The 25,397-nt window shown below is 35.2% G+C and overlaps 11 protein-coding genes across 11 annotated transcripts; 5 read left to right on the forward strand and 6 right to left on the reverse strand.

The window, feature by feature from the left end:
* Positions 1–161: 161 nt before the first annotated feature.
* Positions 162–1,857, reverse strand: DFA_10898 (uncharacterized protein; the record flags this gene model as incomplete). The annotated part of the gene is made up of 2 exons (XM_004351096.1): positions 162–1,450; positions 1,539–1,857. 2 exons carry the CDS (start codon positions 1,855–1,857, stop codon positions 162–164), a joined length of 1,608 nt encoding a protein of 535 aa, XP_004351148.1.
* A 415-nt stretch (positions 1,858–2,272) lies between these two features.
* DFA_10899 (heat shock protein Hsp70 family protein) lies at positions 2,273–4,080 on the forward strand (the record flags this gene model as incomplete). Its single annotated transcript, XM_004351097.1, has 3 exons — positions 2,273–2,605; positions 2,712–3,950; positions 4,027–4,080. The coding sequence occupies 3 exons, from the start codon at positions 2,273–2,275 to the stop codon at positions 4,078–4,080; spliced, it is 1,626 nt and encodes a 541-aa protein (XP_004351149.1).
* Positions 4,081–4,569: 489 nt separating this feature from the next.
* On the forward strand, positions 4,570–5,963 carry DFA_10900 (uncharacterized protein; the record flags this gene model as incomplete). Its single annotated transcript, XM_004351098.1, has 7 exons — positions 4,570–4,638; positions 4,741–4,827; positions 4,913–5,108; positions 5,202–5,312; positions 5,393–5,592; positions 5,668–5,833; positions 5,866–5,963. The coding sequence occupies 7 exons, from the start codon at positions 4,570–4,572 to the stop codon at positions 5,961–5,963; spliced, it is 927 nt and encodes a 308-aa protein (XP_004351150.1).
* Positions 5,964–6,679: 716 nt separating this feature from the next.
* DFA_10901 (karyopherin beta 1) lies at positions 6,680–9,932 on the forward strand (the record flags this gene model as incomplete). The annotated part of the gene is made up of 8 exons (XM_004351099.1): positions 6,680–6,719; positions 6,927–6,985; positions 7,143–7,247; positions 7,323–7,400; positions 7,514–7,717; positions 7,797–8,090; positions 8,160–9,527; positions 9,597–9,932. The coding sequence occupies 8 exons, from the start codon at positions 6,680–6,682 to the stop codon at positions 9,930–9,932; spliced, it is 2,484 nt and encodes an 827-aa protein (XP_004351151.1).
* A 309-nt stretch (positions 9,933–10,241) lies between these two features.
* Positions 10,242–10,794, forward strand: DFA_10902 (uncharacterized protein; the record flags this gene model as incomplete). The annotated part of the gene is made up of 2 exons (XM_004351100.1): positions 10,242–10,305; positions 10,685–10,794. 2 exons carry the CDS (start codon positions 10,242–10,244, stop codon positions 10,792–10,794), a joined length of 174 nt encoding a protein of 57 aa, XP_004351152.1.
* A 466-nt stretch (positions 10,795–11,260) lies between these two features.
* DFA_10903 (uncharacterized protein) lies at positions 11,261–12,155 on the forward strand (the record flags this gene model as incomplete). Its single annotated transcript, XM_004351101.1, has 2 exons — positions 11,261–11,687; positions 11,872–12,155. 2 exons carry the CDS (start codon positions 11,261–11,263, stop codon positions 12,153–12,155), a joined length of 711 nt encoding a protein of 236 aa, XP_004351153.1.
* Positions 12,156–12,356: 201 nt separating this feature from the next.
* On the reverse strand, positions 12,357–12,659 carry DFA_10904 (uncharacterized protein; the record flags this gene model as incomplete). The annotated part of the gene is made up of 1 exon (XM_004351102.1): positions 12,357–12,659. The coding sequence occupies one exon, from the start codon at positions 12,657–12,659 to the stop codon at positions 12,357–12,359; it is 303 nt and encodes a 100-aa protein (XP_004351154.1).
* Positions 12,660–12,903: 244 nt separating this feature from the next.
* Positions 12,904–13,530, reverse strand: DFA_10905 (uncharacterized protein; the record flags this gene model as incomplete). Its single annotated transcript, XM_004351103.1, has 3 exons — positions 12,904–12,960; positions 13,050–13,264; positions 13,416–13,530. The coding sequence occupies 3 exons, from the start codon at positions 13,528–13,530 to the stop codon at positions 12,904–12,906; spliced, it is 387 nt and encodes a 128-aa protein (XP_004351155.1).
* Positions 13,531–14,280: 750 nt separating this feature from the next.
* DFA_10906 (heat shock protein Hsp70 family protein) lies at positions 14,281–20,374 on the reverse strand (the record flags this gene model as incomplete). The annotated part of the gene is made up of 9 exons (XM_004351104.1): positions 14,281–15,937; positions 16,030–16,441; positions 16,923–16,990; positions 17,446–17,470; positions 17,739–17,870; positions 17,932–18,391; positions 18,455–18,743; positions 18,873–19,296; positions 20,260–20,374. The coding sequence occupies 9 exons, from the start codon at positions 20,372–20,374 to the stop codon at positions 14,281–14,283; spliced, it is 3,582 nt and encodes a 1,193-aa protein (XP_004351156.1).
* Positions 20,375–20,510: 136 nt separating this feature from the next.
* DFA_10907 (uncharacterized protein) lies at positions 20,511–21,153 on the reverse strand (the record flags this gene model as incomplete). The annotated part of the gene is made up of 2 exons (XM_004351105.1): positions 20,511–20,532; positions 20,888–21,153. 2 exons carry the CDS (start codon positions 21,151–21,153, stop codon positions 20,511–20,513), a joined length of 288 nt encoding a protein of 95 aa, XP_004351157.1.
* A 342-nt stretch (positions 21,154–21,495) lies between these two features.
* Positions 21,496–24,304, reverse strand: gxcY (pleckstrin domain-containing protein; the record flags this gene model as incomplete). Its single annotated transcript, XM_004351106.1, has 6 exons — positions 21,496–21,695; positions 21,762–22,557; positions 22,631–23,043; positions 23,142–23,531; positions 23,611–24,012; positions 24,085–24,304. The coding sequence occupies 6 exons, from the start codon at positions 24,302–24,304 to the stop codon at positions 21,496–21,498; spliced, it is 2,421 nt and encodes an 806-aa protein (XP_004351158.1).
* Positions 24,305–25,397: the final 1,093 nt, after the last annotated feature.

Here is a 25,397-nt window from a genome sequence, read left to right on the forward strand (position 1 = left end):
GTTTTGGTATGGCCAACCAATGTGGTGCTATATCATAGGTATCGGGAAATTCTAAATATTCACAACTATCTGGAATAATTCCATGTCCCAATATTTGATCAAACCCAGCACCTAGGTGAAATAAATATAAAATAAATATGTAATTTTGAATCATTCTGATTCTAATATATATCATATATTAGCTTACCTAATTTAATATGAGTAACTCCATTTGGAATATCATTGGGAAGTAATTTTAAAGAAATGTTTAAACCATATGGTTGATAATCAAAATAAATTGTTGACGGTGGCATAGATGACTTTAGATAGAAATCATACTCTCCGTAAATACCAAAATACTTTATGTTGTTGTTTGGTGGTAATAGCCTTGCATCGAATCGACACTTGAATCCACTGATAAATAGTATGGAAATGCTTGGTGGCAGAACGGAAACGAGTGGAGTCTCCTCAAAATCAATCAGTGTCAATGTAGTGATTGAAGGTGGGATGCAGCGATCGCTCAAAGTAAAGTCTCCATCCAACTGAAGGTCTTTGACGGTTGAAGGAATCGATCCTTCCAAGAGTGTGGTAGGTTGGTCGCACTTTAAGTATAGGTATTGCACAGAAGATGGAGGAATACATTGAGGTGAATTGACAGATAGGTTAATGGAGAGGTACCTAACACTTGATGGAATAGTGTGGCTGGATGATGATCGATCGGATCCCATCTCGACTATACAATCATCAAGATACAAATGTTCGATTGTATTGGGTAGAGATCCAATACAAACATCTGGATCATCCTTTGTTGTTGAATTCATATCATCATCATCATCATCATCCTGATCTTCTTTAACTTTATTATCTTTGATAATGGTTAGACAATAGAGTTGTTTAAGATTAAAGAGATAGGGATGAACCAATGTAGATGGGATAAAAAGTATCTTTATATTGTGTGGTAAGAGATCATCAGTGTCTGAGCAATGATTGCAAACCACTCCATTTGGGATACTGAGTAACTCTAGTGTATCTGGAAAGAGTTGTTTCTTCATCTCTTGTCTGACCGCCCCAAGAGCGAGGTGAGTTGTAAATGGTGGGATTGATCCAACCTCTATCGGTCCACCAACTTTAATCTTTGTAAAGTGATCTGGAATGAGTCCAGGAGGGATTGGATCCTCAATCAACGAGATGAATTGTTTACAATGATGATTGATGAGACCGTCTTCATTCTCTTTGAAATATATTAGGTCTCTGACACTCTTTATATAGACTCTATTGTATCGTTTTGGGATTTGATCAATTCTTTCATTACTCTTGTAAGATGTAATTGTATCGATTGATGGTAATCGTGGGAATACTACAGTATCCTTCCACTTGATCGCATCTTTACAAGTCATCAATAGATTCATCACACTTTGATTATGATCTTCACGTTGTAATATTGATATCATCGATACTCTAAACAATGAATCTTTAACTAAATTCAACGTGATTAAAAGTAACAATCATTAGTAAAATAAAGAAAGATATAGGATGTCAAACGCTCTTTTGTTACTTACAAAAATGATTTGTTGTTGTTGTTGTTGATGATGATGATGATGAAGATACATCAATCTTTTTTCTCTTTTTTGTTGTATTATATATATTGTCTTGTTGAAAGTCATGAAAATGATGATGATGATGATGATCTTTATCATTATCAATATTTAATAGAATCGATTGTTTAAATGAATCGATACAATCTAAATAATGATTGTTCATTAACTGTTGGTGTTGTGTTACATTGTCGTTGTCATCATCATGTATTATCTTTTGACAACATATTCTACAAACACCTCCTTTTCTATTACTTGTGATTGTATTATCTGTTGATTCCATGTCATGACACAATCAAAAGAAATATATTTCTAAAGGGGAGGAGGTTTGTTTTGTCTGGACTCAACTCCTGCACCAGATCATTGATGAATCTGTTTTTCATGGATAAACCTACTTGCTTGTTATATCGGTTGTATTCAAAATTAATTCATTGTTAATATTTGTAATATTATTATTATTCATAAATTTAATATTAATTTCACCAACTACTTTTGTGTGACAAAACTATTAAAAATTATTAAAAATTTATTTTCGAAAAACGAACGAAACCACACCAAAACGAGAATCCGTATTTTACTGTTTTATTATTAGTTCTCTCTTTTTTGTTTTTTTTTGTTAAGGAAGAAGAATCATTATAATCATTCAATAGGTTATTATTTATATTTATATATATCATATATTACTTTAAAATACAAAGATGGGTAAAGGAAAAAAGAGATATCACGCACCACAAAAACAAAAAGAGCAAGAACCTAAAGAACAACCAAAGGAACAAAAGCCAACAAGTCATGCCATCGTCGGTATTGACTTTGGTGCTCATTACTCGTGTGTCGGTGTTATGAAGGGTGACCATGTAGAGATTTGTCCAAACCAACAAGGTAACCGTACCACTCCAAGCATCGTCGCCTACGTCGGTGACGATCGTTTGGTAGGTGACGAAGCCAAAGGTCAAATCGACAGAAACCCACAAAACACTGTATTCGATATAAAGAAGCTCATCGGTTTCAACTATAGTGATCCAACTTTACAAGTATGTTAGAAATGATAGAAAGTAGAAAGGATGTACTTGCTTGCTTGCTTACTTACACTTTCTTTTCATTCATTTCATTCCCCTTTTTTACTTGTTTCATTTTTAGAATGAAATTAAAAAGATGCCATACAAGGTAGTAGATGATAATGATAGAGTAATGGTAGAAGTAACTTATCAAGGCAAACAACAAACGTTTGCACCAGTACAAATAGCATCGTTGATTCTTGCACAGATCAAACATAACGCCGATATGTATATAAACGCCGATGTCAAGCGTGCAGTCATTACAGTGCCATCCGAGTTTACGTTGGAGCAACGCAAGGTTGTCAAGGAAGCCGCCCAGATGGCCGGCCTCAACGTGGTGCGTTTAATCAGCGAGCATGCCGCCGTGGCCTTGGCCTATGGCTACGGCTCGCTCGAGCAACAACAACCCGAGCAAAATATAGTTGTATTTGATTTGGGCGGCAGCGGGTTGTCCGTGTCGGTCATATCGTCGGGGCGTGACGCCACGCTCGAGTTGGTTGCCAACGTGTTTGACCACTCGTTGAGTGGCGAGGCGTTCGATGCCTCGTTGGTCGCCCTTTTCACCGCCGAGTTTAAGCGCAAGTGGCGTTGCGACTTGTCCGAGAGCGCACGTGCTGTCGCCAAGCTCAAGAGTGCCTGTGAAAAGGCCAAGAAGAACTTGTCCAACATGACGCAGGCGTCGATCGAGCTCGACTCGCTCTACGAAGGCTACGACCTCTTCACCAGCGTCACCCGTGCCAAGTTTGAAGATACCGCCGGCGACCTGATCCGTGGCGCCCGTCGTTCGTTGACCGCTGCCATTGAAAAGGCCGGCATCAAGCTCGACGCCGTGTCCAAGGTCATCATGGTCGGTGGAGGCTCGCGTATCCCCGCCATCGAAAAGGTTGTCAACGACTTTTTCGGCGGTCGTTCCGATCTCATTGCCAAGGGTGTCCCAGCCGACGAAGCAGTCTGTGTCGGTGCCTCTATCCAGGCCTCGTACCTCGAGAAGCACGGTTCATCCCACGGAGACAAAAAGGTGGTCAACGGCACTGCCACCCCCACCGCCATCACCCCAGAGGCCATCGGTATCGAAGGCAACGGCTCACAAATGGTCACCATCATACCCGCCAAGACTAGACTCCCCGCCACACGTACCTTCAAACTCACCAATCACCAAGACAACCAAACCAAACTCAACCTCTCCATCTTTACCGGATCCTCGTCGGCGCCGCTCTCTGAAAACAGACTCATCTCTCGTTACATTTTAGATATTGAACCAAAACCAAAGGGTCAATCCTCAATTCCAATTACTTTTAAAATTAGTCCAGATGGTTTATTTGTAAATATCAAAAATATAAAAAAAAAAGATAGATAGAAAAGATATGTATATTAATATTCTTTTTATTTAATTTTAGGAAATTATAACACCAAAAAAGACATTTACTTTGGGTACTAAAACTAGTAGATGATTCTTAGAATAATTAAATAAATTACACAAATCATTATCAATTTAATAATATAACAAACATAATTAGAATGTAAACTGACTGATTGTGTTTTGACTATCACTTTAATAGGACATACGACAAGACCTTTGAAACCCAATCAATTGATGAGAAACCAAGTGTAGATATTATCTAAAGGTGAATCGGCAAACATCGTTTTCCCCCCTTTAAAAAAAATCAGTTGGGTTTGATCGTCGGGATTCATTCCATTGAATTGGGGGGCATTAATCAATCATTCAGTGATCAATCAATCCCACTCTTTTATCAATTCAATAAAGGATAATAATAAATTAACTTTGCTTGGCTACCTACATACACACAAAGACACATACACAGACACATTCATACATACACTTAAAGTGACCCTTTATCATTCATTCCCTGAAGAGAACAAAGTAACAACAACAACAACCCACCAGTCTTTGACAAACTATAGCAGAATAGAATAGAAAGATGTTGAGTGCTAGAAGTGCCACTATTGTAAAGGCTGAAACAAGAGAAAAGAATGGAAAGAAGTTTACTGTATGTCAAGAGACTTGCAATAGGAGAGAGAGAGAGAGATCTGACACCAATACACCACTAACTCATACATACCTTATCTTACCTACCTACCTCCCTACTTAGGAATATATAATTGATATAGCAACACAGACAGGTGATGAATATACAGTGGCTAGAAGATTCTCAGAGTTTCATTCTCTTTATCAACTTGTTTGTATCTCTTATTCTATCCATCTCTCCCTCTATCACGATCAAACCAAACTCACCTCACCTCTTTTCATTCATTGATCTATAGATGGTACATAACTTTCAAATAACATCACCATTTCCACCAAAGAAATTGAATAAGCTTAAATCGGCATTGGTCGAGAATAGAAAGCTGCAATTACAAGAGTTTCTAAAGAATGTCATCAATCATCCATCTCCAATCGTTCGTAAATCAACTGATTTGGAGAGATTCCTTGACCAAAATAATCCAATCTTTACATCTAGTATGCTATAATGATCAATCCAACACTATAGTTTGGACAATAACAATAACAATAACAACTTCAACAACTAACGCTAACCTTTTCTGTTTACAGAACTAGTATCAAAAAAAGTAACATTGGAAAATGTAAACAAGAAAAAGGTGGTTTTGGAATTAACCATCGTCGAAGGAAAAGAGATAAAGTTTGAAAGCAAGTCAATGTGGGGTATGTTGATATCTTGGATCAGTCTCTATCTGGACAAAAATAATGATGATTTACTAATCAATTGTTATATATTTATATAGATGTTATTTCTTATTGTGTATTTGATTTTGATAAATCACCTACTCAAGAATCTGTGTCTACTACTACCACACCTGGTTCACCAAATGGATCATCAAATGATGTTGGTAGTTTAAATAATATGTCTAGTTCAATATTCCATGGAAATTGGAAAACTGATGCCATTCCAGGTCCCTATCCAAGTTGGAATAGAAAAGAAAATGTTTGTACAACCTCCAAACTACAAGTAACATGGTTTGCAATTTACTTACTTTTTTTTTCATTCTACTTTTAAAAGATTAATATTAAAGGTAAAAAAGTTATACATTTCGATGTACATAGTACAGTGGAAGGTGAAAATAAGAACACCAAGATTGGTAGTTGTCAATTACAACTTTCATCACTTGGATTGAATAATTATTCACCTGTTGCCGTTTCCATCCCATTGGAACCAAAAAATTCCGGTGAAATATTGGTCTCACTTATTTTATTATAGTCGGAGATCAACAATCATCAACAATCATCAACAATCATCAACTCATCCATATTTATTATTTCTTTTCCATTCCACGTCAACAATATTATTCTTTGTAATTTCCCACAACAACAACAACTTTTTTTTACTAATCCAACAATAATCATAATCATAATAATAATAATAATACAACAAATAATGTATAGATCCAAGAACAACTAATTAATTACCTTACCTTTACCTTCCCTTCTCTTCTTCTTTTTTTTTTTGAACAAATCTCCAAAACAACAATAAAATATATATATATGTTGTCTTTTGTAAACTTTTCTTCTACTCTTTGTCAAAAATTTGAATGAAACCACTCTCTTGAGGATCTTGTCTTTGGCGCCACCTTCAAAAGACAAATTTTTTTTTTTTTTTTTTTTTTTTTTTTTTTTTTCACTCTCTTCCTCAAAGTTAGTATTCCATCTTCTTCGTTTACTACTATTGCTACTAGTACATTCCATACCATCCTCCTCTACCCCCACCAACACTATAGGTATGAAGATTACAAACAAAAAGAACACGAGACAAAAGAGAGAGGGGAGATGTGAAATAGAGAAATACTCGTTCAACGAGGTATTCAGTCTAGATAGAGAGAGAAAGAGATATATAGAGGATGACATCAATATATTGTTGATAGATTTACTTTTGATTGATATACTAAACTCTTTATCTATTCCCCTTTTTACCTGCTACCTACTATATAGTATATAAACGACGACGACAAACAACAATATATTTAATATATATTATATTTATAGATAGAAGATACAAATAGAAAGAATAGGAAATAATGGATTTAGTTACTATTTTAACCAATGCTCGTGATCATGGTAATTAATTATACACCCCCCCCCCCTCTTCTATCTATACTTCTCTTTTCTACCTCTATCCACTGACCCGCTGACTGACATAACTTACACAACTGACATACTTACACACATTTACATAATCTCTCTCTTTCTTACCTTACTATTATATGTTACCTTACTCAAACCTTAACCTTTAACTTTGTGAAACACTTTAACAAACACAAACAGATGAAGCAAAACGTAGAGATGCTGAAGAGAGATTAGCTGCTGCATCTCAAAAAGATTTTGTAAGATCATCACCTTTGACTTGACACTGTTCAATCACCTTTTTTTCTCCCTCTTTCCCTCCTCTTGCATCTTTATCAATCTCGATTGTACTAATTATAATTTGTTGTTGTGTTGATATTTGTGTTTTTTCTATTACTCTCTATTAAACAAATATAGGGTGGATTTCTTCACGCTTTGGCCCTCGAATTGGCTAATAACGACCGTCAAGCAACTCTCAGACAATTGGCTGGTATCATTTTAAAGAATTCTATATACTCTAATGTAAGTATAATAATATATTTGAAAAGTAAAGAGACTCTAGTCAAAACTAACTAATAAGATTATATTTAAAAAAAGGATGCAAATAGATATGAAGTATGCCAAAAGCAATGGATTGCAGTTCCTGAAAATACCAAAAATGAAGTTAGAGTTTTGGTAAGTTTTTTTTAAATGATCAACAATATTGTTTTAATTAATATTAAATAATATTAATATTTTTCTTTTCTTTTTATTCTCTTTTTTTTTTTTTTTTTTTTTTTTTTTTTTAGTTAACCAACACATTACACTCACAAACCTATGAATCACGTCATACTGCAGCTCAAGTCATTGCAAAGCTTGCTTTGATTGATCTCCCAACTGGATCATGGCAAAATCTTGTTCCATCTTTGATTGAAAATTTAACCAATCAAACATCATCTGAATTCACCAAACAATCATCACTCCAAACTATTGGTTATATTTGTGAAGAAATTGTAAGTAAACAGACAATGACAATGACTATGACTATGGCAACTAACTCTTGGGACTTTTCATTCATTTATAATTTCTTAGAACCCAGATATTATGCAAGGTTTTTCCGATCAAATTTTGACAGTTATTATCCATGGAATGAGAGACGCATCAAATTTGGTAAAGCATTCTGCCACTGATGCCTTGTACAATGCTTTGGAATTTGTCAGACACAACTTTGAAAAAAAGGAAGAAAGAGATTACATCATGAAGACTATCTTTGAAACCTGTGGTTCTACCGAACCAACCATCAAGAGATTGGCTTTTGAAAACCTTGTAAAGATTGTTCCATTGTATTATGGTTACATTTTCGAATATATGGGTGATATTTATAATGTATGTAAAAAAAAATTAAATCTAAAATATATTTATATTTATATATTTATATTTCCTTTTATTTTTTAGATTACTGTAAATGCAATTCAAACTGAACCAAATGAAGGAGTTGTATTACAAGCTATTGAATTTTGGACTACACTTTGTGAAGAGGAATACAACTTGTCAGAGGATGATCTCTCCAAGGAGGTTATGTCAAAGGCACTTGCTCCATTTATTCCAGTGATTGTTCAAACATTGCTCAAGCAAGACGAAGACCAAACCGACTCGTGGAACGTTTGTATGGCTGGTGCCACCTGTATCACATATATTGCATTGAATGTCACTGATAGCATTCTCGAGCCAATCGTGCCATTTATCAGCCAAAACCTCGCCTCGCAAGAGTGGAGATTGGCCGAGGCTGCCTGTGTCGCCCTCGGTTCGATCCTCGAAGGTCCAACCGCCGTCGAGTTTCAACGTTTCCTTGCCAACACCATCCCAACACTCATTGAACACGCCACCAAGAACCCAAACTCGATGGTCAGAGACTCGGCCAGTTGGACATTGGCAAGAATGTGTGCCCATCAAATCGAAGCGGTAGCGGATCAACTCGACATTGTCTTGCAAGCTTTGGTCAACGGTACCAAGGACCCATTGCCCAAGGTTGCTGCCCACGCCTGTTGGGGTATCCACAATATCTGCCAAGCCTTTGAAATTGGCTCGGTCGGTCAATACAGCTCGCTCAACAAGTTGTTCCCACATATTGCTCAAGCTCTCTATGTCGCCGCTCACCGTGCCGACGACGAAGATTCGCTCCGTGTCAATGCCTATGAAGCTCTCAACAGTCTCATCTCGTTCTCCAACGCCGACGACAACCTCATCGTCGAAGTGTTGAATTTTATCTTGGTCGACTTTGAAAAGACCTTTACCATGGAAGGTGACCAAGACGAGAGAAAGCAAACCCAAGCACTTATCTGCAGTACCCTCCAAACCATCTCGACCGTGCTCAAGGACAAGATCAAACCACAAGTACAAAGAATGTTGTACTTGTTGTTTAACGTATTCAAGACCCAATCCCATATTATCTACGAAGAAGCTCTCTTGGCCATTGGCTCTGTCATTCACGCCATCGAAGGTGACTTTAAGCCATACCTACAAGCCTTCCTCCCCATCCTCACAGAGTGTCTCAGAAACGTCGAGTTTGGTGAAGTCTCGAATATTTCAATCGGTATCGTCTCTGATATCACCCGTGCCTTGAACAAGGAATTCACTCCATTGGCCTCTAGCATCATTCCATTGATCATCCAAGATTTGATCGATCCAAAGATCTCTATGAATGCCAAACCAAACGCTCTCAGCTGTCTTGGTGATATTGCCCTTGCCATTGGTTCTGATTTCATTCAATATTTACCAAATGTTATGCCAATTCTTGAACAAGCTACTACTGTACCAATAGAAGTAAGTAAAAAAAAAAAACAAAAACAAAAAAAAAAAAAAGAAATATATATATTAATTTTTTGACGTTAGGATGAAGAATATTTAAATAGTTTAAGAAATTCAATTTTTGATGCTTATATTGGTATTATTCATGGTTTGAAATCTGAAAATGCTAGTGACAAATTTACTCCATACGTTACAGCAGTTTTACAATTTGTATCTATTGTCTATGCTGAAAAGGACAGAACCTCTTACCAAGTTATTGGTGCCGCCATTGGTTTATTAGGTGATCTTGCTCAATCATTGGGTGACCAAGTAAAGGCTATTTTGAGACACGATATTGTCAATAATCTCATCCAATTGGGTTCCTCTCAAGATGGTAACAGAGAAGTTGCTGAATGGGCTAGAGAAGTCATCTTTAAATAAGTAAATAATAATTAATAATAATAATAATAATAATATAATACTAGTACGTACAAATCATTTCATCACATACAACAACACATACACACATACACACATCACTCAACCAATTTCAAAATCAATTGGACACAAACTCAGAAAGTTTATGGACCATTATAAAAACCCATAATTTATATAATATTTTAAATACAATGTTGAACAAAAGAAAAGAAGAGAGCTTGGAGATATTTAAATTATTAATATTTATTGTTCCAGGATTAATTAAAATAATTCTATATATAAATAAACAAAAAACCCTTTTAAATTTAAAACATGTTTACTCAAAGTACAACAGTGTGGTCTGTTATGTCCTTGTTAAATTTGAAAAATACATTTGGTTTATTAAACTTGCAATCTATTGGTTAAATGTTACATTCGACCAAAACCACTTTGCTTGTCAATCATATGGACCAGATCCTGGGACTCTAAACAGTTTGATACAAACTCCCCAATCAATCGAAACACCTGGTGCTTGGTGCACCACTTGACAGAATCTCTTTTGATGCATTGATCAAATAATCTGTTCCATGTATCTGGATTGGTTGGGTTGTAAGCATAATAATAATAAAGTGATTGTTGAATATCCAATCTTGTGAATCCCTTGACAATATAGATCTATTGACAGATGAATTTTTGTTAGTTTAATCTATTTGTTGTAGTAGAGGTGGTAGATGTATTATTATCTGAAAATTGATCATTATTATTATTATTATTAGTTCTACTATTGTTGTTGTTGGCCAGTTGGTCCTCTAAACTCTTGGGAATAGCCTCCTCTAGCATTTGTCCAGCACTTCCCCTTGAATATATATTAGAAAAAAAGAATTAATTAAATAAATATATATATATTTAAAATGCTAAAAATATTGTTATACTTACTATTCATTGTTGCAACTGATAATCCAATCAGAAAAAAGATTATTGGATTAACAAATAAAAACTATACTCTTATACTATTTGTTACACTACACTAGAAGGGAGAATAAAAATAATTGGTTAGTTTGGTTATTAAATATCAATTCTAGGTTCACAAATTTAATTAAAATTAATAGGGGGGGTTTAAACAAGAATCACCTGTTAGGGGGGAAAGATCATGAATGGTTCATAATCCTGAAACAATAAATAAAAAACCTTAAATTTAAATATTACAAATTACAGTAAAGTTGACTACAAGGGGTAAGAGTCAGAATTGGCTCGCCAAAAAAAATCCCAAACCTGGTGATGCATTCGACTTCGAACTCACACCACACACTCTCCACAACACCACCACACTATTTAAATAATTAAATAAAAATATGCATATTGCAAAGGGGAATAACTTAGATGATCATCATGTTTACATACATTACATACATTACATAACCTCTACAGAGAGAGAGAGAGAGAATAGTATAGAGGAGGTAGACTATATAACAACAACAACAACAAAAATCATGCCACCAATAATCTACACCCGTAATATCCTCTTAATAATAAATGAGTTGATAGAAAGAATCAACCCAAAATATCAATCTAGAACACCAAGTATCAAAAGGTTAATGTCATCAAGATATATTGCCATAGATTTGGAGGACTTGTTAGAGGTCAAAAGAAGATTCTTGTTTAAGAAATGGAAGTTCACATATGCCCTAAAGCACAATCATTTCCAAAGCTTCCAAGCAGACTGTCTTCCAAATATAATCACGTACAAAAGAATTGACAATGAACCCATGTCCTTAAAAGGTATGATGATGATGATGATAATAATAATAATGACCATTGGTGATCATCATGATACAAATATGTAATGTAATGTACTAATCACTCACCATTCCTATTAATTACTCCACATCTATAGATCTACTTCGTTTGAAGGATGCCATATTCATGGTCCCCGATATTGTCCAGGACAATCTACCTTGTATAGTCCCATTCTTTGAGGAATGTCAAGGACTATACATCTACTATCAACACATAAAGTATGTGATAGTTCCTCACGATCATCCACGTGTTGCTGATGCCAATGATCTCATTGAAGAAATCAATACCCACATCAAGACTCTTGCCGTTCCACGCCAGTTGGAAAATCTACTTACTCCTGCCACCAACCACAATGATCAATTGAAAGAACACGATCGTTCGCATAGCGATCGTCACTCTGGTGATCATCGTGATCGTGGCCGTTCACGTGAACGTTCACATAGCGACTGACGACATGTAGGGAGAGGATCTGGCAGAGTTCGTATTATGCTCGGTCCATTGTCTATATCCCTGACATCACACAATATGTAAAACTGAGCAGTGATATCAGGTATATAGATACTGGGGGAACATAATCGTGCGAGAACTTGAGTGTCCATATGTTGAATACCGACGACAACCTCTTCATCGTTCCTGCCATTGATGTAAACCCTAGCGACCCACAGCATCAATGCCTCCTTGAAGAAATCTCTTTTGATATTGAATCTTGGTCTTGTCTAGGAGACTTGTAATGTCATCATTGCTTGGATTTACCAAAAGCAATATCTCATCCACCTCTCTTGTGTCTTGATCTTGTACAACTGCTTCTCCATCATTGGCATAAGATTCTCCAGTTAAATAACCAGATGGCGTCAAACGAAACACCTGGTGATTAGCACCACTTGATGTAATCTTTTTTGATGGATTATTCAAATATTCTGCTCCATGTATCTGGATTGATTGGGTTGTAAGCATAATAATGATTGAGTGATTGTTGAATATCCAGGCCACCCAACACCTGCTCCAGAACCGCTCAACTTGGTCAAGCTACTCCAATTCGGCTGCTGTATCCATTCAACGGCAAAAGAGACGAGTGGGTTCAAGTATTCTGAAAGGGTACTTCTTCCAAAGTAAACGACGACAAGTGCGTGATCATGGATACAGCAGCCCATTGTGGACACCGGGTGTGATGATCAAAAAGATACCTTGGCTACTACTTTTAATCAACTAGGATTGGTACCGCATCTGCGAGAGGACAAAGTTTCCAAATGGAAGCCTAAAGAATTAATAATAATAATTACAGAAATTAGCACTACTTATTAAAAACGTATGGTTTCTCCCAACTAAATTAAATAATTCACTTACCTTACATCCGTGATCACATGATTGTTGACCGTCGTAGGTCATGCAGTGATGGTCACAGTAGACGAGGTTTTGTTCAGAGAGACCGGTGAGGGTGTTGCAGCAAGGAACCATTGTCCCCTTGAAGCAAGTATGCATCCAACGACCGAGCATGATGATCACCCTTCCAGATCCTGTCCATTCCTTGTGTACTCGTATAGGAGTCGTCAAAGCACGTGCTCTTTGAGTGCAAAGAAACGGCCGTCTCTACCAGTTGCAATGATGAAAGAGTTGCCACGCAACAACTCAGACTCCCAAGATCGATTGGGCTCCACTCAACATGATACAAATGTTGGTTGTTGTTGTTGTTGTGGTTGTGGTTGCACTTACCCTCAACATCAGCAAAATGCAACCCAATTGTGACCAACGCGATAGCATCTACAATGGAGAGAATATGGTTCGATTGAAGAAATGTTTGATTTGAGATACGGACGCAACAAACCATTCAACGATCGCAATCTTGATCAAAAGTCGGATCACAAGCGATCTTTGACACTGTATAATAGTAGCATGGGAGTTAAAAGGTTAGACATGTGTAATGCATGGCATCTTCAAACATCAAGTTTGTAAATACATACTACTAATAATAATCAAACTGTCACACCTTCTCACCTAGAGATCCACAAGACTCTTAGAACTGCTCATCTCTAATTCTTTACATATATAATATAAATCAACAAAGTAAACAACTGTAATAACAAACAAATACTGAACACATCTACCTACCTAAATAGGATAATAATTAGACAATACAAACCAACAATAATTAAACAATTCAAACCAACAATATTTAGACAATTCAAACCAACAATAATTAGACAATTCAAACCAACAATATTTAGACAATTCAAACCAACAATATTTAAACAATTCAAACCAACAATAATTACAACAATTCAAACCAACAATATTTAAACAATTCAAACCAACAATAATTAAACCAACAATATTGATGACAATTCCCTTTCTTGGTGCCCACTGTACATCTATTGCTTTGATATTAATACGGTTGTACTTGACACACATCATCAGAGCCCTAGAGATTCAAAATTAGAGTTTTGGTAAGAGAGTCAACAATTCAAACCAACAATATTTATCAAAATAATAAATAGATAATTCAATAACAAAGTAATAATTAATTTTTAAATGTTTTTGTTAATTTATTATTTTGGTATTAATTTGTTGTATTGTTGTTTTACAATTCATCGTGAGATGGCATGTCACCAGCGTCACCACCAGCTCCAGATTCTTGGTAGAGCTTGGAGAAGATTGGTTGGACGATCTTTTCGAGTTCCTTGTATTGGGCATCAAAGTCTTCCTTTTCACCAGTGGTTGAGTTGGCTTCGATCCAATCTAAAGTTTCCTTGACGGCAGCTTCGATGGTTTCCTTTTCATCGGCAGAGATCTTTGATCCAATCTTTTCATTGTCGTTGATGGCGTTCTTGATCTGGTAGACATAGTTTTCAAGAGAGTTACGTGCTTCAACACGGTCCTTTAACTTTTTGTCTTCTTCGGCGGCTTCAGCGGCTTCTTGGACCATACGCTCGATATCTTCTGGGGTGAGACGATCCTTGTCGTTGGTGATGGTAATGGATTGCTTGGCACCAGATCCCTTGTCTTCGGCAGACACGTGGAGGATACCGGATACATCCATCTCAAAGGTGACTTCGATTTGTGGGACACCACGTGGGGCGGGTGGAATGCCAGAGAGCTCAAACTTGCCGAGGTTGTGGTTGTCCTTGGTCATGGAACGTTCACCTTCGAATACTTGGATGAGTACCTTGTCTTGGTTGTCTTGGTAGGTAGAGAATACTTGAGACTTTTTGGTTGGGACAAAGCTGTTACGTGGGATCAATGGAGTCATGACTCCACCAACAGTTTCGATACCCAAGGTGAGTGGGGCAACATCGAGGAGGACGACACCTTCAGCTTCTTCTTCCTTTGAAAAGACGGCACCTTGGACTGCGGCACCGTAGGCTACTGCTTCGTCTGGATGTACACCCTTGTTTGGTTCCTTGCCGTTGAAAAAGTCCTTGAGGAGTTGTTGGATCTTTGGAATACGAGTGCTACCACCGACCAAAACGATTTCGTGGACTTGCTCCTTTTTGAGCTTAGAGTCTTCGAGGACACGCTTGACTGGTTCGAGGGTCTTTTTGAAGAGATCCATGTTGAGTTCTTCGAAACGGGCACGAGTCATGGTTTCGACGAGATCCTTACCTTCGAAAAAGTTTTCAATTTCGATTTGGGTTTGTGACGAGGTCGAGAGGGCACGCTTGGCGTTTTCACAGGCACGACGGAGCTTTTGGAGTGATTTCTTGTCCTTTTCAGCGTTCTTGCCAGTCTTCTTTTGGAAGACACCCAAGAGATGCTTCATCATACGTTGATCGAAATCTTCACCACCCAAATGAGTGTCACCACTGGTGGCCAATACTTCAAAGACACCATTGTCAATGGTTAACATGGAGACATCAAATGTACCACCACCGAGATCGTAGACCAAAATGTTCTTTTCCTTGCCGGTGGTCTTGAAACCATAGGCGAGGGCAGCGGCAGTTGGCTCGTTGATGACACGCAAGACGTTGAGACCGGCAATAGTACCGGCATCCTTGGTGGCTTGACGTTGGGCATCGTTAAAGTAGGCTGGACAAGTGACGACGGCGTTCTTGACGGAACGACCCAAATAGGCTTCGGCAATCTCCTTCATTCTGACGAGGATCATGGCAGAGATTTCTTCTGGAGAGTAGGTCTTGTCTTCACCCTTTACCTTGACAACAATGTGTGGCTTATCACCCTTTGAAATGATCTTGTATGGTAATAATTTCAAATCTTTTTGTACTTCTTGATCAGAGAATCTAAAGGAGGAGGAGAGGAGATTGATATAGATAGACGTATTTGTTAGATATATATATAAATTAAAATATTTGTATTGTTTTGATTTACATACTTTCTACCAATAAGACGCTTAATATCGAATACAGTGTTTTCTGGATTCAAAGTAGCTTGATTCTTGGCGGCTTCACCAATAAGACGTTCAGTGTCGGTGAAAGCGACATATGATGGGGTGATACGGTTACCTTGTTCGTTTGGAATAATTTCCACACGACCATTCTTAAAGATACCGACGCAAGAGTAGGTGGTACCAAGATCAATACCAATGACATCACCTATAACTTTTTCATCTTCAGTTGCAGTGCTGATAAACGATGTTGCCAACAATGCAATAGTGAAGAGTACAAACAATGACTGGAGTTTCATTCTTTGAGAGAGAGAGAGATTTATATTATATATAGTGTATATAGATAGGGTAAAAAAAGAATTTTGTTGAACAAAAAACAGACGTCTGTGAACCTCGTGAACTAAAAAAAAAAAAAAAAATTAAATATACAAGAGAGGGTCAAAGATAAAAAATGAATGAAATTTTGTGTGTCAGATTCGTTTTTATGTGTCGTGCTGCGTCACCATTGATTAACGAACTTCTGAAGAAATGAGAAGGTGACGAGGATCGCATCGTCACTCAAAGCGACCAGTCTATAAGGTCTGGCCCCAACCGGCTTTATATGCCATGGCCCTTCCAAGGAGAAATGTATAAGAATTTTAACCCCAACCGATATTCTATAAATATACATGATGATGCGTATTCAAGATTGGTCACTAGTGATTCATATCTTACTCAACAAACTGGTCTCTATGACTTGTGTGTGGTTGAATTCTTATTTTGGTGATTGTATGATCACAATTTTTTATTATTGACAGTGAATCATCATCTGCCTCTACCTCGTTGCCCATATAAACGTCAATGGGAATTCTATAATATTGTATGATTGGTAAGGTAATTACATAATATGATTCCATTTTCATTTCTATCTTCTTTACCACTCCATAAATCTTGAATGCATTCTCTACATCTAAAATAAAATAAATATTAATTATTTTTTATATATTAATCTTTTTATCGATATTTTGAAGAGTAAAAGGTGTGCTGCTTCTATGGCCAGACCTTTGATATCAAACTTTTATTTCCCTTTCTCCCTAATGTCATCAAGATCAACAAGTTCCCAGGAAATCCATTGTTTACGCACCTGAAGCGATTAAAAAATTGATACTGAAGATGCCAAAGGCAATTGCAAAGACAAGGTGGCACCAGTATCTGCATTTTGGAGATGACAGCTGAGAATACACTCTTTGCTTCGTCGTCAAGAACAGAATTAACTCGACTCATCTGGATAAGGAGCCAAATATTAATTTGAACTCAAAATAATAATTGATATTTCAAAATAATAATAATACGTAGATAAGGAGCCACTGAAGAAGAATGTTCAAGAGATATGATTCGAATCAAAGTTAAGTGTTGGTTGATTACATAATCATCATAGTAGTTACTCCATCTAATTATTGTTATTGAATTATCTGTGATTGGATATACCCCGGATTAACCAAGGGCCGTTCATCTTACAACACATTTTAGGTGATTTGAACAAGGATACAAATAAAAAAATGGTTTATTAATAAAGTTTCAATCTAGGAAACGTCAGATGTTTGGAGACTGTGACGAATTCAAAAGGTAAATGGTGGGTAATATGTGTAGAAATAGATAACTAAATATAGTAATATAAATTGTGGTGATTTGAAAGGAGCTCTTGTAAGTGGTCTAACTGTGAAGTGTGATTTGGAAATCTCGAATTGAAGTTGTCTGAGTTTTCACGTCGAATTGAGTAAAATCTTGATTATATTTGATGTGCCTGAAATTATGAAAATTATTATTATTTTTCTTTTCAATCCTTTGATCTAAAATCTAAAATACGCCATTCCTTGATATATCCCTTTTCTATCATTGTATAATATCTACCACCTTTGAGGAATCTTTCATAATGATCGTTCATTGTTGATGGGATTACCTCGCGCATGAGTTCTATAGCCCATCTTTTTTCACCATTAACATAGAAATCGACGAATCCACTTGAACCAAAGCATGGTCCAACAGAAGGGCAGATGAAATAGTTTCTACCAACCAAGGAGGTTGCAGCAAAATAAAACTCATTTTGCCAGAGATATTCAAGTGGAAGTTGTTCTCTTATTCCATGTTGAGTTGCTTTTTTCGAGCCGATTAGATTAGATGTTCTCATTCTTGACAAAACCTTGTATATGAAATCACCTATATCGGATGGTACATAACTCTCAGAAGTTGGGGATGCAAAGAGAGAAATGTAATACTTGGAAACGAGGAGGGGACACGCAAAACCAACTGTTCCTTTTTCTTCTGTTGAGATCATTAGAATTCCTTTTTTGATCAAATTATCAACAATTAACTGTTTAAAAAAATGTAAATACAATTGAATATAATTATAATTAATTGTGACAGTAAAACATACATTGTTGGATGGTGATGAGAAGTGATTGCCCAAAAAAGTACACATCACAATTTGTTTTAAAAGTTCAGTTTCCTCTGGTGTAGAATCAAGGTATGCACGTGACTCTATATCAAAGAATTCTTTTGAAACCAAATAACTACGGATTTCCTCGATTGGGGTCTTTTTCGTGTATTTTTTAGCTAATTCATTGACCGTCAAACTTAACAAACCAATATGTCCTCTTGTGTAGTTCCACAATATATCCACTAATTGTTCATTATCATATGCCAATTTGTATACTTTGAATATACTTTAGAAATCCAATTTGCCAAATCTAAGGAACTCCATTCCCAATCCATTTCCTTTTGGTATGATAAAGGGGGTTGCCAATCCTGCAGTTAGATGTGAATAGGAGCCAACCATTAGAACTTTAAGATACTTTGGACATTTGCCCAGAACACCTTTGATAAATGTTACAAAGTCTTTGGGGTATGTTAATTGAACCTCGTCGAAAATGAGTACAACTTGGTGTTGATTTGATATCTCTACCATGGAATCAATATCACAACCAGCATAGGCCATAAATTTCGATTTAAATGAATTTCCTCGTAACCATGAAAAAGACATTCTTCTAACATATGTGGTGGGATGATTGGCCTCGATATACATTTCAAGTAGTTGAGTAGTGGATGTTTTACCAGAAAAAGGTGGTGCCCTGATAATGACTATCGATTTTTCATTGATAATGTTATATAAATCATTAATGGTATCATTTCGATAAACAATGTGTGAAGGAGATAATCCTTCATTGGAACAATGGGCAACTTGATCGTTGCTAGGATCATTATAGGAAAAGGGTAGTCCTAAGAAAGAAAAAAAAAAGGAAAAATACAAATGATTAGTAATGACGTTTTCTGTTGATGACAAGATGTTGAATGATTGCGTTTGGTGATAATGATTAGGATGGGTGCATTGATGGATAATAAAAACAAAAAGATAATCAACAAGTAATGGTTTAAAAAGTTGATTCCAATATCTGATGCTAAGTGGTAAAGAAAGTTTGTCGCACAGGAGAGTGGATCAAACGAAAGGTTTGAAAAACTGAATATAGCACGATGTGAAAAGGAGTAACAAACAGTACGGGATGGCCAAAAAAAAAAAGGATTTGATAAATGGTATTTAATTGGGATATGAATTTATGAATATTCGAACAAGAGGTCAATGATATTGAAAAGATGAACAAACAAAACAAAATGACAAATGTTGAGTGATGCTGTTTGGTTGGTGCGATATGGAGTATGAAATAGACTGGCCAACAATGAGGCAAGTGATTAAAGAGATGGGTGATAAAAACAAGAAAGTATTGTCTCTCACAGGATAGGTGTGTGAAACAACTAACAAGCAAACAAAGAATATAACACGATGCCCAGTGGAATGGTTGGAGATGGATTGACCAACAATGAGAGAATAAACAAAACAAAATGACTTGATTTGGGTGATGGGTTGATGCTGCAATTAGGATGGAAAAAGAGATGGGTGATAAAATAAAAGGATGTAGAGTGATAAAGAGTGGTAGTGTAGCTTGGTGAATGGATCAGTATTTGATTTGTATAAAAAGGATTATAAATATATGAAAGAGGTCAATGACATAAAAGATGAACAAACAAAATGACAAGATGTTGAATGATTGTGTTTGGTTAAAAGAGATGGGTAGTGCATTGATGAGATAATAAAACAAAAAGATAAACAACAAGTAAAAAAAGAGCCAACAAGGGTTGTTTGAGAGATGGATAAAAAGGATGTGGTGATAACGAGGGGTTCCTTACCTTTGGGAGCAGTAGAGGGAATAGATGTATTGCTGTCTACGAGTTTTTGAGCGAAAAATTGTAATACATCTAAACCCATTCCATGTTGTCCAATAATAATTAGCATTGGCTTCATTTTCATCAATAAACGTGGAACATGCGCTCTTTTGAGCAACAGTGAAATCAGTTCCCTTGACCAATTCCCGAGCTTTCTGTTTTGAAGAGATGAAACAAATAAATGATAAAAAAGACAGTTGGAATATGGTTGCAAATTAAGATAGAAAGGGATATAAACTACAAAGAATAAATAACCGAATGAAACAAGATGATGATGATGATGATGATGATGATGATGAATAGATAATGAAATAAGAACAAATAAAATGTATCAGAAAGAATACATAGTGAACTGCTGACCGGTATGAGTGCTTTTTATCAAACTCCAAGAAAAAAGCATATTTATTAAAATAAATGTGTGATTTTATTTTAGAAAATAAAATGTCTAATGGGTGAACGACAACACTTTAAAGGTTGATGGTGTGATTAATAGATGACGAGCAACGAGCATAATGATGGGTCGTGAGGGAATGACGAATATGACTGGGACAAATGAAATAGAAGATAGATAGATAGATAGATGCATAACTACTTACCACTTCTGTGCCGATGTGATAGCGATTGTTGATTTAAAAGTTGTTGAACAGCCAGATAGAGCTTCTTTGCAGGTGCTACGACTATGCCACATTTACCAAAATCAGCCTCTGTAAACACTGCTTTACTCTCTCCTTCTACATCATTACCAAGAAGCATCTGGGCATATTGAACTTCTTTTGTAGCCCATTCTTTTACTTGTTCTGGCAACCATTGTTTGAAATCGCCAAGGAATGCAATTTCTGATGCCAAAGCATTAAACATGTTCTGATTAAAAGAGATGTCATTAGATATTAGAAAACATTTGGGTGTTGTTCTTTTTTTTCACACTTTTGATTTTTTTACTGACAGTTAGGATACTTTGAAACAACTCTCCTAAATCTGTTCCTTCCCAACTTTTGATCAATAATCTGTAGCATCATTGATTGATTTTTTTGGGTTATTGTTTATCAAATAAATAAATTGTATAATAATAATATAAGGTAATGGAATTATGTAATCAAATGATTAATCTAGATTTGTGTATGATTTATTAATCATAAATATGGATATGAAATTACGTAAACAAATGATTGATCAACAGATAAATAAATAAATAAATAGCATTTATTCAACTCTTGGATTTAAAGTGTGAGCATGTGACTTTAGCAGAGTTGCAATTTGAGCACGCTTTAAATTATTGGCAGAGTCTCTAATCTCCTTTACCCATTCCTCTTTAGATTCTGGATTTGAACTACATAATATGATTCCATTCTCATTTCTATCTTCTTTACCACTCCATAATATCTTGAATGCATTCTCTACATCTAAAATAAAATAAATATTAATAATTTATAATATATATTTTTTTAATCTTTTTTTTTGGTACATACTAATAGTTGATTCATTTGTATCTAAAATCTTTACATCTACAAGATTAATTGATTTCTTGACCAAATATTTGTTCTTTTTTTGTTGAGTGACATAAAGATAATCATTGAATAGTAAAAGATAGACATATTTGGAAACCTTTTTTTGTCTAGCTTCCATCATTAATCCATCCTTTATGAGAAGTTTTTGAGTCAATGAAAGTGAATCTGGTAATCCAACCACCTTGTCTTGAAATTGGATTGTCTTGTTTTGATTCTCTGCACGACGTTTGGCTTCATTGAGTTGATCGGCCACAATCTTTGTCGATCCAAGTGCATCTTCTAGACTGTCACGTTCCAATACATCGACAGTATGTAAAAGCAAATCATTGAGCAATAAAATGTATCTTGGAATACGTTGAACCGGACGAATGAGATAAGATTCCAAAGTCTCACTCTTGCACTGATCCGAGAATTGACAACGATCCAAAAACTCTTTGAACCGAGGTACCTTGGCACGATTCTCATGGATAAGGTCCATTGCTCTATTGAATCCATTAATGTAGGTCCTATACTCTTTGATTGTTGAAAATTGATCGCTTTGATCTGGTTTCTCCTCTTTATCCCACAACCATTGAAATGCTTGTGCCAATTCAATGATATCAATCTTTTCAGTCGATGATGCCAAAGATCGAAGTTTCTTTAAAAATTCACAATTTACTCTAAATACTTTATCAATATTTGAAAAAATAGATTCTACAACTTCTAATGGTAAAATTGGTGGACTTGTTGGTGCAACTACTAATGGATTATAATAAACCTAAAAATTAAAAAAGAAATAAAGAATTAATATAAATATTTTGATTTGATTTTAAATATATATCTTTTCATACTCTAATACAAATATTTAAAGCATAAATATAAGCTTGTTCAGTATCAATAATTTCTTTAATAATCTTTCCTCTTCTAAAACTCATGTTTGGTTCATCTACATGAGAAAGTCGAGGTGATGATTCTTCTAGAGTGTTTCTAAGAGTTTGAGGAGATATACTTCTAGAGAATCTCATAATTCCTTTGTTGATTGGGGAGGGTGAAAGTGAAAGTGATGGACCCAAACTATCGGTTGGATCTAGATCCGATAGATCTTCTTTGACATTTAATTCATTGTGTACCGACGCTGAAATCGGTACACTCAAATTCTCTATTGCTTTTTGAATTGATTCTTTTACTTGTGGATGAGAATGATCAATAAATCTTGTTAAAATTCTATTACAATCTGATTGTAATATCATATATCTACAAATTTCTAAAAGAAAAAGAAAAAAAGAAAAAAAAGAAAATTAATATAATTTAATTTAAATTTGATTTCTTTCTTTTTGTGTTCTTTATATTTGTTTTACATACCATCAGTACAAAGATTTGCTATCAATAAAGCCAAAGCTTCAAGTAATTGTGAACTGTGTGATGATCGTTCTTTTAATAGTTCACAAATACCATCAATCAAATATTTGGAACGTAGAATACGACGAATGTCTTGATTCGAGGTGAGGTTGGCAAGACAACTGACCGACAATGATTTTAGAGACAGAGGTGAACTGACAGAGACCAATGTTTCAATCAATGGCATCATTGCACCCGAATCCAATATCGGTTTTTCAGTTTCCTCTGTCAGAGAAAGATTAATTAAAATCTTTAATACTTGTTCTTTAATTGGTTCAGGTGATGAAGGTGATGATAAATATGCTATCAATTGTTGTAATACTCCTGATATTGCTAAAATTCTTCTAATTAATGCTAAAAAAGAAGAAGAATAAAAATAAATAAATAAATAAATAAATAAATATTATTATTTCTCTTTTCTCTTTTGACATACGATGATAAATAGATAAAACGTGAATGATTGATGTTAAAGCCAATATTAATTCATTTGAAGGTGTTGGATATTGGGAAGTGAGAAGTTTGGTAATACTTTGAATGGCACCACTGTGACAGAGTGCTTTTTGATTGTCAAGATACTCTCCACAGGTATCTTTGTGTAATATATTTCGAAGTGGTACAGTGGCCAGTATAATGAGATTGTGATTCGATCGTTTTAAAAAAAAGGTAAGTGCCTCTACTACTCCATAGTCTACCAACAGATGACTATGTTCTGAACACAATGTTAAATTGGTCAATACCCATAACCCCTTTTCTGCTACATCTTGATTCTCAGACACCAATATACGCATCAATGTTTCTATAATCTCTGATTTTAATAATGTTATACAATTTTCCACTAAAAATATAAATATAAAGTTAATATATATATATGATTATACTTTACTTTTCTATATATTTAATACAATACAATTTAAACATAAATGACTAAGTAACCAAGTTGATAACATTTGTATGACTTCATTATTTGATTTTAACAATTCATTGGTTTTTGAAATTCCCAATAAATATAAGATGGTCACTTGGTATTCGCTTTCAGTTGAACTGTTGATTAAATATCTTAGACAATTTTCTTGAAGTGATACATCTGTAGATGAAAGCTTCTCTATATTACTCCTTAATCTTTCCATTCTTATCATGATTGAATCTCTTTGATATTGTTATAGTTTAATAAATAAATAAATAATAAATATAATAAATAAATAAATAAATATCAGCTGAATCTAGCTATAAAGATTTCCACCACTATATTCTCTTGCATAAACCACTGTTGCCAAAAATATAATACTCTTATATTATTGTTGTTGTTGTTGTTGTTGTTTTAAAATATTATATAATATATGATTATTTTAAATTAGAAAAAAGGAAGAGGAAAGGCGTGGAACTGGAAAGGAGGTAGGTGGATGTGATTAGAAAGTGGTATGTTATATGTTATTAGTTGAGTTGTGTGTGTATATATATATATATAAATATATTTATTCAGAATATGGAAAAAAGATGTAGTAGAGTGTTAAACAAAGATGGTGATGGTGATGATGTTGTGATGTGACGGTAATGAATAATTTGAATGGTTGTTGTTTTTTTTTGCTATTGTTTATAAACAAACAAGAAAAAGAGAGAGAGAGAGAGAGAGAGAGAGAGATCAATGGTTTGTTTAATTAATATTATTGTTGTTGTTGGAAAAAGGGAGAAGGAGTTAGTGAGAAGTGGAATGCATTTGTCGTAAAGTAAAATGATATCAGATTAAGAGATTATGGATGATTGATTGTTGATGGTTATTGTTGGAGTTGTTGTGGTTATGGTTATGGTTGGGGTTGGATTGAAAGAAATAAATTTAGTTAGTTATGGTTAGTTTTAAATATATCCATTATTATTATTATTATTATTATTATGTGCATATAATATATTCCAAGTGTGGAGGAATGTGATCAATCAATCAAACAAACAAACAATCAAACAAAAACACGACGACGCTGCTGTTTCAATCAATCAAAATCCCCAAATATCAAAACAAAATAAATATGTGGTGATGCTGTGTGTGATATGATGGTCCAATAGAAATAAAATCCAAAACACAGTGTTTCAACCAATCTGTCCGACATCATCAATCGGCATCCAATCGATCCGATGGGGAGGGGGGGTTGTCAAATAATGTGGGTGTTGGTGGAATCGTCTGTTACATACAATATTATTATTATTACTGGACTGCCTGTCTGCCTGTGT

This window comes from Cavenderia fasciculata, assembly GCF_000203815.1.
Source record: "Cavenderia fasciculata unplaced genomic scaffold Scf_EUAJFUG02G6ADK-5, whole genome shotgun sequence".
Taxonomy (NCBI): domain Eukaryota; phylum Evosea; class Eumycetozoa; order Acytosteliales; family Cavenderiaceae; genus Cavenderia; species Cavenderia fasciculata.